The sequence below is a fragment of the Galendromus occidentalis genome, unplaced genomic scaffold, assembly GCF_000255335.2.
Source record: "Galendromus occidentalis unplaced genomic scaffold, Mocc_1.1 scf7180000077194, whole genome shotgun sequence".
NCBI lineage: Eukaryota > Metazoa > Arthropoda > Arachnida > Mesostigmata > Phytoseiidae > Galendromus > Galendromus occidentalis.
Window position 1 is genome coordinate 237,639 of NW_003805182.1, and position 17,202 is coordinate 254,840.

General features: G+C 53.0%; 1 protein-coding gene across 1 annotated transcript in view; it reads right to left on the bottom strand.

Moving 5' to 3' along the window:
* The window catches only part of LOC100903553 (RNA-binding Fox protein 1), a 30,988-nt gene that overhangs the window by 12,344 nt on the left and 1,442 nt on the right, over window positions 1-17,202 (bottom strand). The window contains exons 2-5 of the mRNA XM_029111026.1: window positions 16,838-16,852; window positions 7,505-7,756; window positions 679-963; window positions 254-307 (exon numbers count right to left, since the gene is read on the bottom strand). Of these exons, the coding sequence (XP_028966859.1) occupies window positions 254-307; window positions 679-963; window positions 7,505-7,756; window positions 16,838-16,852 (606 nt within the window). The remainder of the gene's footprint in view (window positions 1-253; window positions 308-678; window positions 964-7,504; window positions 7,757-16,837; window positions 16,853-17,202) is intronic.

Consider the following 17,202-nt stretch of genomic DNA (forward strand, 5'->3'; position numbering starts at 1 on the left):
CGGCAAAAACTTTTCCATCTCGTTCTCCACCCACGGGACTGCAGAACGTCCACGCTCGAGATGCAATCGAGCAAAAACTTCTGCGCCAGACCATCAGATTGATAAGGTGCTCGGAGGAGCCGCCGTTTAGTTGGTCTCCCGATTTGATTGGACGTTTCTGTGCGACTCCAATTACCTACGCTCCTCATTCTCTCATCGGGAGGATGTCGATTCCATCTACTCCTCGGTTGTAGGTCTAATTCGCTCTGCTTACCTTGGATCCCCGTTCGTTGAAGATAATCTCCACGTCAAGGATTGGCCCGAATTCCTGAAAAGATGTGGGAACAATGTTAAACCGAGGCCAAGTGCAGGTTGACGGCGGCGGGTGTTCCGATGAATGAAGCTATTAGAGATTCTCCACGGTGCTCAGTCTCACAATGAGAGCTGAAATTCGAGTAACCGGGCATCGAAAGCGGAAGAAACCGGATCGCTCGTGAATGGTGAACGATCATGACTACAGTGAGTGAATAGATGACAATTCAACAATCGAAGCACGAGAGAAGGACCAGAGAAATGAATGAATCGATCGACCGATCAAAGAAAAGTGAATGAATCCAAGAGGAATCAAATCATGCAGACATCTGGAATGAAATACCATTAATGCTAATATACTTAGACCGTAATATGGCTGCCACGCACCCCAAACAAGTTTCTGAGATCAGGTTCGCGATATCTGAAGGGGATATTGGAGACGTGCAGTCTCTTAGGCACATCCTTTGTGGTGGGAGCAGAGTTTGGGGCGGATACAGTGTTCACCGGAGGTTGACTGTTTACGACAGAAGGAGGAACAATCGTATCAGGCTGATTTGTTTCGACCTGATTCGAGTTCTGCTCCTTTAGGGGCGAACCTTCGACGTTTTCGACTTCGCCGTTATTAGCGACTTGCCCGCTCGGTGGCGGTGGGGGACTTGTGATCGATTTGTCCTGAAAAAATAGAAAAAGGAAGCTTAGTTTGACCCGATGAATCTTCACTGAACAAGGACGAAATTTCGGTGCGGAACGTTTCGTAGACTACCCATATCGGGCAGAGCGTAAACCGATTCGAAGACATTCTTCTTATCTTTGAGACCGCTGAAGAGAAAAAAATACACAATAAATACAACTCGGGTGATTGGGCGTCGGGTCGAGGCTCCCGCGCTCCGAAATCGATGGTGAACAGGCTGGTTTATATTTGATCAGATGTCAGACGGGGCGGAAGCACCAATGGAGTCCGAAGGAGGATCAGAGAGATTTTTCTCTAGACATTTCTCCCATTTATCCATAATGTACGTGGAGGATCGAACACAAAATTCGCTCGCAGCCTTCCGATTGTCCGCCGATCGAGCCGGCTCATCTCGAGACGGTCACACGCCCACTCACCCGTCTTCGTACAGGAATGAAGCTCCTTTGTCGAGCTCGACCGAAAAACGGACGGCAAAAAACGAGGAGATTCTCCAGGGAGAACGACAGAGGATAACGATCCGCCCGACCCGAGTTACTCCCCACTCTATCTTCAGAGAGCTCCTCTAATCCTGCTCTCAATGCTGTCGGGAAATCTCCGAGTTCGAGGGAAAGACACGCGCGGGTCCTACCACAGAGCAATGACATCGCTAATTTTTGCCTTTGCTCGGAAATTTCCGCAGCAGCTCTGCGTAAAATGAGAGAAGAGGTGAGTGCAGGTCGAGTACTCGAATTAGTGGCTCGCTCGGGACGACGAGCTCTAACACGGGTCCTTCTCCGCCATCACCACAGACCACAGGTATGATCAGCTATTCACGAGGGATGTCACGACAGTGTCGAGAGGAGCACACTAGCATCCGTCGGTGAGTCGACTGGAATTAAGCAATTAGCCACAAATTGCAGTCTGGGCTGAAGCACCTACTCATGATCTCTCCCATTAGACCGCGTTCTGACCAGGTTCAGTTCGTTCGAGGGAACCCCCAGAAGTCCAGCCCGAAGATGAGCTTGGTCTCGCTTCCTTTGCTCCGGCCCCCATCCGCTCCTAGATCACGCGTGGAGCGAAGGAGCGTTCCGGCGAAAATAACGTCGTCGAGCGCTCGTCGTATCCGCGATTGGGGATGACGAATTTCAAAAGACCAACTCGCTTACGAGCAGCTCAGTGAACGGCTGGGAGCAGGGGCGAACCCCGGTAGCGCCATTCAAATCGGAATGGCAGAGTATGCTCGAACTCATCGGTTCTCGCCGAGTGGAGAGCCATTCACTTTGACGCGGTCGGAAAGGACCCATCGGTCGGTTGGTCGTTCGGCCGTCCGGCCGGTCAATCCTCCGAGCTACAGGTAGACCACCGACAAATAATGGCTACGCCCCACGCCTATATTCCTCTTGTTTTTTTTGTGCTAAATCACGTTTGCAGCTTCTTGGGATTGCTCTGCTCAGGGAACGGAATATGAGGCTGGTCTCACGCTAACAAACTATACTTCCTATTGGGCAAACTCGGTCGCCAGCGGGCTACCCTTGGCTGAGTTGCAGCGTAAGCCCTCGATTACATTCAAGCCCGGACTAGTCAACTTGCCCAGGACGCCCCCTCCGCAATCAGCTGCCGCCGAAACCGAGAGACAGCCACTTGGTATTCCCCTCATTCATAGCGTCATCAAACGCTCGAGCTCCAAGCTGCCGACAGTTTCTGCGGGTGACTTCCAGCGCCGGTGGGAATATTTGAGCTCCCGGAGAGCTCCTTGTCTTCCGTTGCAACTAATGCTCTCTCCGGGCTTGAATTGTCTCCTCGGGTTCCCAAAACCCTCCTCTCTAGTCCACCGTGATACTCTAAGGAGCTGATCGATGCCTACTCTCGTTCAGGCGCTTCGATCCGTTTTCTACCTCCGAGACAACATAAGCTTCCAGCCGAGTCAAATATCCACGAGGTCTTCCCAGCAGGCGGGCGATGCGTGATCCATCTAGGTGACGGGACATCGACTACGATACAGGAGAAGCATATGAACATGGAGCGGAGAAGGCGATTCCCTTCGCAGAGAACAGAGACGGACGATCCCGACTGGACACGCACAAGCATTAGTTAAGCCCATGCATTCCGCCGGCACATCGACTCCGCAAGGCCCCGTTCGGCTCTCGTTCCTTCGCACGGGATACGGGAATCTTCTGTTCAGGGACCTATTCTGTCGCTTCGAAGGAAACGCTGTGACTGCCGAACTCGTACCTCCGGGAACTCCAGCAGGCTAGCCGAAACTCACGTCCAGGGGCTCCCATCACAATTTTCCGGGACCTGGTGGCGTTTCAGAAGAACTCGCGACTCTATTCCGTGTGTGACATTGCCTAAGATTCAGAAGGTTACTTCAGGCTCTGACCCCATCCGAATTCGATTCAAGAGCTACCGGACCAAGTTTCCTCCCGAACTGGAATCTTTTGTGGACCGTTCGACCGGTAGGCCGGTCCAGCGATACGCGGAGCAAGCTTCGCGATTGCTTCATGCGGCAGTAGCTCATGAGAATCCCTTACAGGGAATTTTTCTTTCCTCTCTCGGCCCAGACGATGCTCAATCGTCCGATTGGGCAGACAGGCGAACCGAAAGGAAGCTTGTCAAGTAATCCGGGCGGCAGGCTGCGCGGCACCGAGACACACGGACAGATTTACAGGCTGGCTGGCATGTAAGCAAACTTTCTACCGCTGTCGCTCTATCTGGATGACCCCTAGCTCGGTGCTGACGACCAGCGTTTGAAATGCTGAATCATCTCCTTCTTCTTTTCCTTAAGGTTGGTATCGCTTGCCGCTGTCTCCCTGCCTCTCTGAGTATAATGTCTCCTCCGAGTTTCTCTCGCTATTCAGACCCAAGTGCTGTGGGCTTGGCCGTCCCCCCGATCTCGTCTCGTAGGAGCCGGTGCCCGACCGACCGACCAACCGATCGATCGACAAAGCGGTCGACCTAGGTCCTAATAACGACGCGGGATCCATCGGCGATCGACCTCCGCAGAAGACTGCTATTATATCCTTCTAACATTTATGGAAGCCCTCATTATGTCGTGTTTGCCGACCGACCGATCAGACGGCCATCCACCGTGCCAACTTTCCATCGATGAGTGTTTCGGCGAAAAGTTGATTCGGTCGTCATAAATATTAGGCCCGTTAACAGACAGCACTTGACGGACAGCGGAGACGGTCGCGGTGAAAGCCCAAATCACCACTGCTTGACCCACAAACCGCCGGCGGATCAATCTTCCAATGGTTTCTTCCTTCAGCGATGGGTAGGGCTGAGAATTCTGCATTTTTCCCAGAAATTCTTGTTACTCCACAAACGCTGCGTATATTCTCAACAGAGGATCGTCTCGAAATCGTACCGCAAAAAATCAACGCACTCGACAAGGGCCGTGCGGAATTTCCAGCCCGAGCGATGCGGGACAGGGAAATTTTCGGAAAATGGAGCGGTGTCCCGGGCTCGTCGCTTAGGCCGATCTCTTGGGCGCTCGCGGCGACGCGAAAAACCCACCGTGGCAACTCGATGATCTCCGTGATGCACTCGTTGGAGTTTCGGAGTTCGTCCAAGTTTAGAACCAGTCCGAACGGGGGACGGGGGCAGTTTACGACACTGGGCCTCCGATCGACGATATTACCCGCCGCCCCGACCCGAATGAGCGACGCATACTAAGCGCTTGTTGCGGGGAACGTCGGCTCCGACATCAACGGAGGCTTCAGCAAGTTCGCGGGAATGAATGCAACTAGTGGCGTCATCCAGTACGGGATGCACGCCAGAAGCCGTCGAGACCCAGGAATCACATCACATTGCCGCTGTCGTCATCAGGTGCTGCTGGCACGAAGCCACTTGCGGGCTTTCAGCGAGCCAGGCCCGACGGTTTCATTCTCTCGCACAATCGAGAGCGCAACATCAACGTCCTCTTCATGAATCCTCTGCTCTAGGCTATCGTGTCCTTTCGAATGGAGGACTCGGCCAACCCACAGGGGAAAACTGTCAATTCAGACGCTCTGCCCGATGAAGTTGGGACGTGACGTTTCGGCGGGCGGTCTGCAGACGCGCGATATTAGGTTCCATTATCACCGAGCGATCTACCTGTTCTCGTTCCTGAAAATAGTACTTTCGAGTAGAATGAATGCTCGATTTGGATGAATAAATCGCTAAGTAAATCGAGCGTTCCCCTGCCCCAGAACTCAAACAGCTTGAAGTCATGGCGTCCGGATCCGAGTTTACGGCTTCTATCGGCCGATCGTAGCCAGGAAAATATACTGAGCAGCGTAGAAACGTATATACGACTCGGTGGAAGGGAAAGATACAGCTCGCCCACGGATACGCTCTCCAAGGAGAGAATTACGCTCCGACCAAGCGAGAATGAGCCCACGCACGTACGCTCGCCCCCATGCAGAAGCGCCTCGCCCGCGCGGAAAACGCAGATGATTAGAATCGAATTCTCCTTATCGCTCCGGGTGCGAATTCTTTCGGGACGATAGCACAACAAATTGCTCGGCGGAGCTATGCGTCGGGACGCGTCCAATTTCTAGAGAGATACAGAAGGACGATGATCGTGAGAGGAATTTCACCCAGAATCCCAATCGTTCGTCGATCTTATCGTAGCAGACGAAATGTCCGACTTCTCGCTGGTTCTTAACACTGATCCGCTTAATCAGATGTCCACTCGTTCGACGCTCAATCGTAATCTCGGGACAAGTTCCCGAGACACTCACGCACAGAGCCCGGCACATCTTTTATAGATGGATTAGCGGTTCTGGTGACTTCTGCCGCAGTGACGGTGACCACGATGAAGACGAAACAGAAATACGAGACAGCGAAGCAACACAAGATCGAGAACCGGTCAGACAGAGGCGAACAACGATCGCTCGAGGCACTGATGAGACTGAAGCCGATGTCACTTAACGTGCGTGAATGAGTGCTCAAAGCTGCTCGCAAAGCTAACCGGTCGGTCCGGTGCAAGAATCGAATAGTCAGCCAGCCAGCCAGCCGGTCGGACATCATCAATAGCTGCCATCATCGAATCGAGATCATGGATCCACCGATGTCGTTTTCGTTGGAGCAGTCTTGGCTCGGATGAAGGAAACAACTATTGGTTGCTCGACCGTGAGCGTCAAAGAGCAGATTCTTGGTGACGCTATCCGTTTCTCGTTTGACTGTCGATTCATTTGTTGACGAAAACACTCTGCTTATTCAGCGGTTTCGCAGAGACGTGCCAGCAATTAACGAGCTCCCGGCCATCATAAAAGCAACGGCAATAAGTACCGATAAAGAACAGAAGCGATTCAACGTCAAACAAGTCCCCGATCGCTTGGCGGAAGGCACAACTATTTCTCGAGCGGACAATTTCCCACATAAGATGGAAGTTTCGAGAAAAAGCGATCGAGCTCTTCATGTTCGTAGGTACGATTAACAACGTGTAATAGATCGAGATCCGATAACGAAGAGAGACCCGAGGTGCGGATATTTGAAATCGATCACCGATCGATCTTTATGGGCTTCGATATCCCGTTGATTCTGCGGTCAACGAGTCAGCACTGGGAGAGGCCACCATTTCTTGCAACTCACGATTGGAAAGTTTGCGTATCAATATGAGGGAGAAAAAAAATAAGTCTGAATACGATGGAAGTAGCAGAGTAGGTGGACGTAGGAGTAAAACTCTGCCCACGGCCGGAGCGATGGAAGTTCGCGACCTCCATTACTGATTGAGTTGGCCAGCCGATGCCGGCGTCTCCACTAAGAAGTGTCCTAACTGGATCCGAACACAGTCACCGGGTTCGACAGTAGTCGTCTCCGAAAGTCGTCAAACGCTATAATGAGACATCTCTTCTTCCTCGGAGAGCCAGGCATTCGTTTGAAATCGCCTTCAACATCTCGCTATAATTAGGAACGCATATCAGGGCGAGTCTTCCAGCCTCGCTGTTTCTATCTCCATACATCCCTACGCCCCCGCCCCGTCTGCGTGAACAGTCCATTTGATTCTTCTCGACGGTGTCGGTGATCGGACGGCTCTCATTTGCTCCTCTCTCGAGGCAGACCGTTGATACTTGATGAGGCACAGCCTCCGCGCGGCCAGAGAGCTACGAAATCAAGTATGCTAATTGAAACCGAGGCTCCGAGTCGAGCTCGGACGCCTTGGTCGCGGATCTGGGCGAGAAACGTGGACCTGCTTGCAGGTGAGCGATATGAGTTCCGCTCGCGAGTGAGTCCCGGGCTTCCAAAAAATGTCGTCGATTCCCCCGTGGTGTCTACGACTCGGGTTCGAGCCTCTCACACGAACAAGTTTCTGGCGCGACTTCCGTCGGAGTCTCCAACTCCAATATCCGCTTTCAATAGTCTGGCTGTCACTGATAAGACCGATTCGACGGTTCCGATCCTCGTATCACTTTCGGGGGACGACGAAAGCGAGAAGGTCTCCATTGGGAGGACGGTTGCAAAATTCGCTCTCGAACATCATAAAATATTCCCCAACTATGATTCTTCCCTTCCTTGATCTTGACCAATCCTCCTCCGATGCGGGGAGAGATCTCTTACCTGTTGCTGCTGCTGTGTTTGTGTCTGTTGTTGTTGTTGGGGAATCTGAGAATTACTGGTGACCAACTGAGCGGTCGGTGGCTGCTGAGGAGACTGTTGAAGTGGCCTAGATGGGTCCTCCTTCTTCACAGGCTGTTGGACCTGAGCAATCGGCCCGGGGACCCCTGCACTGGGTCCAGGAGCGCCTTGGCCTGCGAAGAAGTTCCCGCCGGCGGCTAACTGCAACTGCTGCATACCTCCAAGGTCGCCAACCTGGAATGGCAATTTCCTAGATTAGATTCCGACTCAATTGTTTGTTGATTACGTCCCCGGTTGTCGGAAGAAGGTGCCCAGCGAAAAAGACGGAAATCTGGATGTTGGGTGCTTCCTCAAAAATATCAAAATCTTTTGAGGCAAGTAGTCGACCTGCGGCTCGCTCGTCATTTCGTCAGAGACCGACGGTGAGGGAACGACCAGCTCAAAGAAATCAAGGGCTATCTTCTGAGTTTTCAGGAATGTTACCTCTCGGGGCTCATAAGTTCCCGAGAGATTCATCCCTCCAACGTTGCACACTGCATCCGCCAGTCGGGTAGTCAAATTTGACGGTGCAATTTTTTCCCCGCGCAACCAAGGCAGTTGCCTCGCAAAATGAGTTCCGACTCTTTGCGAAAGTCGGAGTTTTCCCCGAGGTCCCTTCTCCCGAGTGCTCTCTCCCCTCCTGCCAGTCTAAGTAGGACGATGCTGTTTTATGTCTCAATTTTCGGGCTGGGGAAACTTAGAATAGCGCGGAGTCTTACGATTCCCTCTCCTCGAGGGAGACACAGTCAGGATCCCGAATATTCCAAGATCTTAAACAATAGCCAGAGACCGATGGGGCGGATGGAGGAGAAATCCACACGAGGTGCCCGTAGAGGAATGAGAATGTTTGCCGTCTTGCGACTCCGCCGGTCTGGATGGCCCGAATGGATCGGTCGAATTCGTTTTGTCCACACCTGATTTCGATTCCGGAACGCACGGAGAGTGAATCCGAGGAAGAAGGCCGATGGAGGCAAAAGGGTCCTCTCCTGGTCCGCAGCGTAGCAGCCAGATCGACCGAGAGGCGCATTATCAACGAGCGAATGACTTTTCGCTTCCCGACATGTCGCAATCCTGCCCGTTTCGAGTCCTCAGGACTGGTTCTGAAGCTGTTTTTTCACTGCCTTTCACGACGCAAATCCGTCTGCAAATCGGGATTACCGGGCGCTCTTCGAGTGACCCAGACCGTGGACGTCTTCTCCATGCCAACAGCGGGAGTCCCGGTCCTGCCCTCGCCGAATGTGGAAAACTTGCCCGGATTAGAAAAAGCTCAGCAGAGAAGAGTTCAATTCAGGCGGAAGAGCTTCACGGACCTACCGACCGACCAACCGGCCGGCTGGCCGGCCGCTCGGCCTTACTGACTGACTGAGCGCCCTTCCTCCCTACCTCGTCCGCCCATTCGGAACTTTTGCGTCAGACCACCAACTGGCCAGAGGCCACGTCCAATATCGAATCGTGTTACACCGTGACCACTTTTGGGAAACTCGTTTGCGCCGGGCACGACTCCTGGAACAGAGCGCTATCCTTACGGCCGCGATTACATTCACAAATCCAGAAATGAGACCCGTTGAGAACAATGAAGTGCAGCGTCCTTTCAGATAAGCCGAGGCTCTCGCATCGTCGCGCTGGGAATCCGAGTTGAACGAAACATAAGATACCAGGACGGCACTTTTTCGCTTCCTTCCCGTCCAGCTCTCTACCCCTCTCTCTGAGGATTTTCGTCGCCTGATACTCTGAAAGCTGCAGGCTTTGAAAGCAGGACGGCCTTGAGAGTTTTTCGAGCCGAAAAAAACACCTTTGTGCCCGGGCTCATTTACGATATTATCGACATCGACAGGTCCATCAAGATGACGCAAGGGAACCCTAATCAGCTGATTAGGTTCTCCGGAATTATTGCTTTTCCCCGTCGCGTTTTTTTGCGTCTTACGCCCCGCCCCGACCCGCTTCGCCTTATTCCTTCCACATCCCCCTTCGCTCCCCGTAGCTACGACCGGTCGCGTCATCCGAATGATCCGCGACGATAAGTCTTTTGGGAACGTTTCTCCTGACGCTCGGAGCCCGGTCTACGTCACTTTGCAGCCAACGTAATTCCCGAGAGTGCGTAGACCCTCACCTTGTCGAAAGCATGATGGAACGTCTAGTTTCGAGGAAAGTCTCACGTCGCAGGCCTCAACGTCATTCATGACTCGCTTTTCCGGGGAACTCTTCAACTTGACCGCAGCTGTTGCGGAACCCACACAGTAATCCACTCGTTTGAGGTGAACTTCTACTCCGGAACAGGCAATCAATTCCGCCTTGCTGTCGGCCGTCGGCAGCGTTCTGCAACTCACAGCGGACCAAAGCAGAACAAATTGGAAACAAAGCCGATCAAGGAGCCGAGCTCCGAGATTCGAGACGCCCGAGGTATCCCGAGGAGATTAATCTCGTGGTGTTATTCGATCTCCCGCGACGAGTATTGAGAATATTTCGGGGGAGGAATAACGTGAGGACGGACGCAACTCGGGAGACCAGAACTTGTTAACGCCGTTCTCGTCGTGGCTCCTCTCTCGTGTCCGACAGGCAGACAAGAGCTGACGTCCGCGTGAGCAAGAGCCGGGCTTCTCGAAATCTACCCACGCGTGTCGCGTGAGAGACAGCGTAAACAAAAACTCTCGTCGCAACAGCAGCTGAGCAAAGTGTACCAGCAGACATATCGGGAGTTCGGAGCATCTCATGAGGCTCTTGTCGATTCCTAGCCCGCGCCCCCTGCTCCTGATATCCCCGTTGGGAGACTTCGAGACTCTCGGATCGGAGCCTCTGGACCGCGACTCATAATTCCTGAAGATTCTCCTCCAGAGTTTCGTGACGATCTGAACTCTCGTACCAGATCGGAATTGACTCATCATCCGGGAGACAACCGAGAGCGATCTCTTGGAGGAGGTGACGAATGCAGGTACGGTCGTTCGGAGAATGATTCTGAACACCTACAACGGGCCACGGCCGCTTCGGCCTCGGTGAAAGCGAACCACAATCACAACGAACGGGGCGTTTGCATTCGCACGAAAGAAGTATGTCTGGATGTACGTGCTCGGGGCTGAGCAACGTGCACCACAGGTCGCAGGGACTGGGCGTAGCTTCAAATATCCATTAGAGAATTCGTCATACGTTCCAGTTGGCTCCAGTCACCAGCTGTGACATTTTCCTCGGAGGCATAAAAACAAGCGGATCGCTTGTCTTCCTTTCTGAATCTAGATCTTCCCCAGTCTCAGAAATCGTCGAGAATTTCCTCGGGACTCGGGAGCCTCGATTCACTCGCGAGTCGATTCCTTCCCGAGCTCCATTTTCCGTTCCCGTTCGCTGAACTCATTGAGCTCCAGGAGCAGCTGACAGTGAAAAAGAGTCAATCAGCAGAGGAGGGTGGGCACAAAACGAAAATTGCGATGCGGACTCGAGTCTGCGTATTCGATGGTCTCTGTAAACAATCAGCGAGGCAGAATACATTTTTTCCATCAATTCGAGAACAAACATTTAGGACTGGAGCTCCTCTACTCCGTTTTTTCCCTCGTCCAGAGACGCCCAAGATCGGAAAATCATTCACGTCGGAGCGACGGAGGAGAGCGCCGCCGAAGCCGAGCGGCGAGATATAAGGGCGGGGAATGAAGGCCCGGATGACAGCAAGGATCGTCAGAGAGGATGACCGTACGACGGCGAAAGATGAAGTGATGAATCGAAACTCAGGACCAGGCCGAGAAAATGGGAAGAATTTCGAAAACGGAGCGCCGGTGATGTCGGGGAAGAGGAAAGACATCAAGGACCCATAGAGTCCTTACAGGAGATAATAAATGTACGGAAGACCCGAGATACGGACGACAGAAACTGCCCAAAGTACATGAAGCGAACCGGAGGCAGAATTCGAAAGGAAGAAAGAATCCCATTTCGGACGGGAGAAGGGAGCAAGTTCGGACTTGAAGGAAGAATGGAAGTCTGTGATCACGAAAGCAGCGGCATGAATATCCGAAATATAGCTCTCGCACGAGGAAAAAACGAAAACTCACTTCTGGCAGGTCATCGACGAAATCGGGAGCTACAGTGGTTACAAGCTCCATTTTATTTCGAGCCACAAGCTTCTCCGTAGAGTACACTTCGCACCGACAGCTGATTCTCAGCAGCGATTCGACAACATCAGGTTGTGACAATCGTAGCGTTCGTTCGACTTTGGAAAAAAGCTGACGGACCGAGTGTTGAAAACAATCAGATGATCGAGTAGAACTCTCCTCGTCGCCGTCACCAGTAGAGGCTTTGGTCAGGGCTCTTTGAAACAGCGGTGCCAGCATTAGAAGCAGTCGTAGCATGTACAGAGAGAGATTCGCTCGACGAGAAGGACCCAGGGGCCGTCTTGTTCGCCGGCTTGAATGCCAGCCGCCTAGCTGACACTAGAGTGGCCGGGGCTCAAACGCTCTCCCACCGATCTCCCTTTCTACAGCGAACTCTTAGCTGAGAAAAAAAACTCCTCGGGGCGAGCATATATATCTCTAGAGAAATTTAATCGCCGCATCGTTTGAACATTTCTCCAGCTCGAGAGCCTCTCTAGCTTCTTGAAGCGTAATTTCGACGAGTGCCGCGAAGATATTGCGTCGGTTGTGACACCGATGTTCGAACGTTTGGCAGCCGCATGAGACACGCGAGAAGCTAGGAGTGAGGCCGCGAAGCGTCAGCCTCCACTGGAGCGCTCCCGGGACGGCACTGTCGCACTGATTTCTTTGTCATCCGATCCTCAGAGATCACTCAAAAGACGCATTCCAATAAATCGATATCCCTGCAATATTTTCTCGGCGTGACAGCCGTGGAGTCCCCGTGGCAACTCCTCGAGCAGGTAGATAACACTGTCAGTGGCACAAAGTGATGGAGTTGTCCGACTTATTTCAAACAGATTTTTCAATTGTCAAACCCGATGTCGGTTGTATCCTCAAAGCAGTGCGACCTTCCTCGAGCGTCTCCGAAATCACGGATCTCAGGTGACGGAGAGAGAATAACGGTTGGGAATTTCTCACCGCTGTAAAATGACGATCTAAAGGAAAGAGTTGGCTTGTTCCTGATCCTCTCGGGAATATCTCTACGCGACTCATTTTTTTTCTGCTGATCATCACTTTAAGCGCGAACTCAGCTCGCGGAGAGCTGCGAGAGCTGAGCGACCGCGAGAAGGAGGAGCCGTCGTTGTCGCCGCGGCGGCTTTGAAAAGAAAGCAAACAGAGCCGTCACGATGCTCGAGCTTGGTGAGCATTGTCATAAGTGCGAGCGCACAGAGGTCCTACAACCATTAATTTTAACGGCGGAGATTGTCTCTTGCTGACCGCTGTAATCGTTATATTGTCATATACATATAGGTGTAGTTTCCGCTTGGGTCAGGCTTGCCGCTCCACCAGCTCTCACCGTCTCTCCACCTGGTGCAAGAGATGTGGAATTCCTCAGTCCTCCGTTCGGAGCTCTGCCGCCGCTGCCTGAGCGGACATTATTCTCCTCGCGCTACTTTCTGATCTCGTTCTCGATTGCCCCGAATTCCTTTCATTACAGTCTGGTTTTCGGAATTCAAGCCATTTAAGCTGCCCCTGAAATTCCCGTCAATCGACCCAGCACAATGCAGGCGGAACATGAACGCAACCGTTTCCCGGGTCGAGGAATCTTCCCTTGGAGGCAGGTTCGAGTCCGCGGGAGCATTCGACGAGGCGATTCCACGGGCGTCCCCCCTCGCAGCCCGAAATAACTCCCTACTTTGCGTCATCCATCGCTATCGGTTCGAATCGAAATCATTCATCCCGGGGCTTGCTTCAACCCGATCATGTCTCTTGTTTCGCCGCACTGCTCATGTACCGCACCCCCATTCGTACGTTCGGCAAACCGCTCCTCTTGCCCGCGTACCCCCGACAGCCCGTCAGCTGCTCGAGTTATCAGCCGCATTGGAAAGCCAGTCACGACAACGATTGGGTCCGTTGAATGTCCGTGTTTTCTCTCGCCGAGCTCGGAGGAAGTCGCGGGAGTTTCGGATCGACAGTTCCTGAGAGTCTAGGGACGCGATCGCTTCAGGAAACACCGATAATCAAAAGTTGCTCCTCAATCAAAAGTTCGATTCGAAACACGCCGCCTCATGTTCGATAACGGAATTGAAGCATCAGCAGCATGGGAGGAGGGGGGGGAATCCAACATGAGATTTCTATGGACGCCGCCCGTCGAGCACTCACCCGTGCCGGAGGCTCAGCGCTTCGAATTCCGGGCAGGTGAGTGTTGCATCGGTTTTCCGACGAGACGCAGGAAGCGTGGACTCCGGCCAGCGCTGAAGCAACGGATATGCACAGGCGGCGGATAAGCACCACGTCGTCGTGGGGCGTCGCCCAACTTATTCGTTTCGCTTCGCGCGTCCGGATTCAGGGATTCGAGCCATAAACAAAGCGCCCTTAGGCCGAGAAGTGTTTTTCCTGGCCTCTCCGAATACTCTGAATCGTTTCTCGATCCGATGAGTGGCACTCCGCTCTCGGAGGCTCGAGATCATTCGACGGACGCGTGTATTAAAAGCCGGCAAAAAGTAATAAGCTCTCGCTGATAGGGAGCCTCCCTGTCGTCGTTGTCCTCTTGACAATGTGCGGCGTTACGGCCGTGGATAAATACAGCTGCCTGAACATTGTAGACAGATCGGTCGACGTGGGAGCCGCTTTTCTCCGAGAGACACGTCAAGCGTCCATCTCTCGACTTAGTCTAATGTGTCAATAGAGGGAGCGCTCCGTACGGAGTTCCGGCGAGATCACCGGTCACTTTACTCTGCGTAAGTCAACCCGCTCAAGCTGCTTCTGCTGCATTTAATCGAATTGACAATTTTTTTTCGGGCCCATGGATCGGGGCAAGAACGGTGAAACACTCAACGAGACGCTCAGCCATCCCGCCCTCGGCTCAAACGCTTTCGGAAGCAGGATGAGTGCGCCAGCTGATCGCTCATGTTTTTGTTTTTCAGTCATCGTCGCGCCGCGAAGCGCGAAGGCTGCATTTTCCACCACAACCGATGCCTGTCTCCAATCTTCAGTAACGCGCTTTAATCATCGGAAGGAACGGCGGTAATCGCGAGGAGAAGAGAACGCTCACCGGGCAGAAACCACCAACTGCACCTGCATCTCGGATCGGACGGGGAGACGACTCCGGCCCAGAGCGCGGAAACCCAAGGCACAGGACTCACCATATTGAAATTTTCATCAAACACGCGCATCACACTTTCACTAAAAATGTTCATGGCCTCCTAGTCTGTCGTTCCGTCGTCGAACACTATTCCTTTCACACCAAAGATCTGCACCTCTCAGTCGAGCCTAGGCAGTGTATCTTCAACACAGCGGTAATCACGGGTTCGGTTCTCACAAGGTTACTATGTACACATACACAGATAACAATCAAAAAGCACGAACGAAACAAGGCATCGCTTGATTGAGGTAACAAACCGTAACCATCCGTTCGTCCGTTCGTTCGTTCGTCGGTCGGAAGGAGGCGGCCTCTACGACTCTATGCAATCGAGCCACGCGGGCCTAGGCCCGCCGAGAGGGCCCTCTCCACGTCGACTCTCTCAGAGGGGCTTGAACCCTTGTTCGGAAGCACCCGCCATGTATTTTTGTGCGAGTCCGTATTCCTGTTCCTCTGTACATTCATTCGTTTGTTCGCTCGCTCACTCGTCGTCTATCTCCGTGTCCGACTGAATTCGGCTATGTCGGATGGTTCTCCGGGAGGGGATTGCGGCACGGAGTTCGAGCTCGACCGTAGGGAACGCGGCAGGGGGAGACGGACGAGAAACGCAAACATAATCGTAGGGTTGAGAGTGACTGGAGTTGCATTGCTAAGGAGTCAGACCGAGCGAGAGACGAGACAGCGCGAGGAACAGGAGCAAGAAACCGAACCGGAGTCGAGTGAAGTAGAACTTCAGCCCGGTCTCAGCGAATTCGCGGTTCCTCGCCGAGAGAACAACACCGATCTATTCATCGGCCGCCGCAGCACCTTTCGGAGCAAACGGGATTTTCCCTCGAAGAGCAAAGCGGACAAATCGTACATCTCCACAATGATCATTGATGAATCCGGACGAGGCACGGAGCGACGAGCTGGCGTGCGGGTCGTACTGGATTCCCGACGGCCTCACATGGTATCACGCCATTGTTCAAATGATGATTACGACTTCAAAATTCTCGCATATCGAGCCGCCCGGGGGGATCGTTCGGTGGGTCTGTATGACTCCCACTCGAACGCCTCTGAGATCTCGAGTCTGCGTATTATACGAGGGGGACCCCGAGGAAAAAGCAGTGGGCGGGTCAGGGTCTCAATCTCATGAGCCACGAGCTGTTGTTATGACTCTCTCAGATCGCGAGGTTTTCCGTTGACAAACAGCCCTCGGCCACGTAACTTTGTAGTTTCACTCGTCGTCGGCTCTATCTCAACACAGACTCATGAAAAACGGGACCGAGATTCTGAGGCACGAAGGACCCACTCAGAGATGAGCAGCAAGGCGATTCCTGCATTAGGAGTCCGAGAGAGCCCCCAAGGACAATCGGGAGCCTTCCAACGTCGAAGCGTGGCAACCGACGGCGAAGCGCTGTCCCGGAGTACTGAGTTGGTATTACGAGGAATCTGGAATTCCTTCGGCGTGAGGCTTCGGAAACCTCTAGAGCTTCAGGAAATCCCCGTTGGGGAAAAAGTAAACGCAAAGAGGTGAGCGGCATATGGAACAGTATGGGGGAACCAATGGAAGTCGACGTTGCCTCTGGGCGGTATGGCTGCCTCGACTACAACACAATTCAGGATCCTCCTCTTTATTCACCGAGTTCCACTCGCGACTATGAACACACGCCGTTGAATAGTCGAATCCATAGAAGTCTTCCAATAGCCAATTTTAGGAGGGCTTTCAACGAGTCGCGCAACGACCTCTCGGTACATGTTCGTCGAATCGACGAACGCGAGGCCTTCACTGAATTTCCCTTCCTCACGCCTCAGCTCCCAATGACGCCCGTCCAATTTTTGGAGAGGAAAAAACCGTATATCGATGAGATTTATTGTTCCCAACATCTATCGGATCTGATTTTCCGATTCTGATTGCCTTATCGGCGCATTGGTCAGGGCTCCCTCGCTTGGGAGTTGGCTTATACCGGCAGCAGCCATTGGTCCAAGACTGCGGGAGATGATATCGCGTCGCAGACAACGGCAGACTTGATCGACCAGCGATGTATTACTTTCTATCGATTGTCCTTGCGAAGGAAGAGTTCGATGAAGAAAAACCAAGTCCACGACTTGAGCTCCTCCCTCGACCAGTGATCCAGGATAAGGCGGGAGCGTGCCCCAGAGAAGGAAGGACCCAGGCAACCCCGAATTCATCCTGAGCCGTCCGCCTCCCTTAGATCGTTTTCTCGCATCCGGCAGGACAGCGAGGAGTCTCACCGCCTTCACCACGAAGTCGACGACGACAGCAGGAGAGCACAAGGAGAAAAACTCGAGAATATACCCGCAAGCGACTACCTACGACGACGCGACGTACTACCCGACATCACGATTATCCTCATCATGGCTAGTACCTAGTAGCAAGCGGCGGTGTCCTTTCATCTTGTTCCTTGCTTCCCGAGGCCTCATCGCGCAGGGCGCAGAGTCACGCTCGG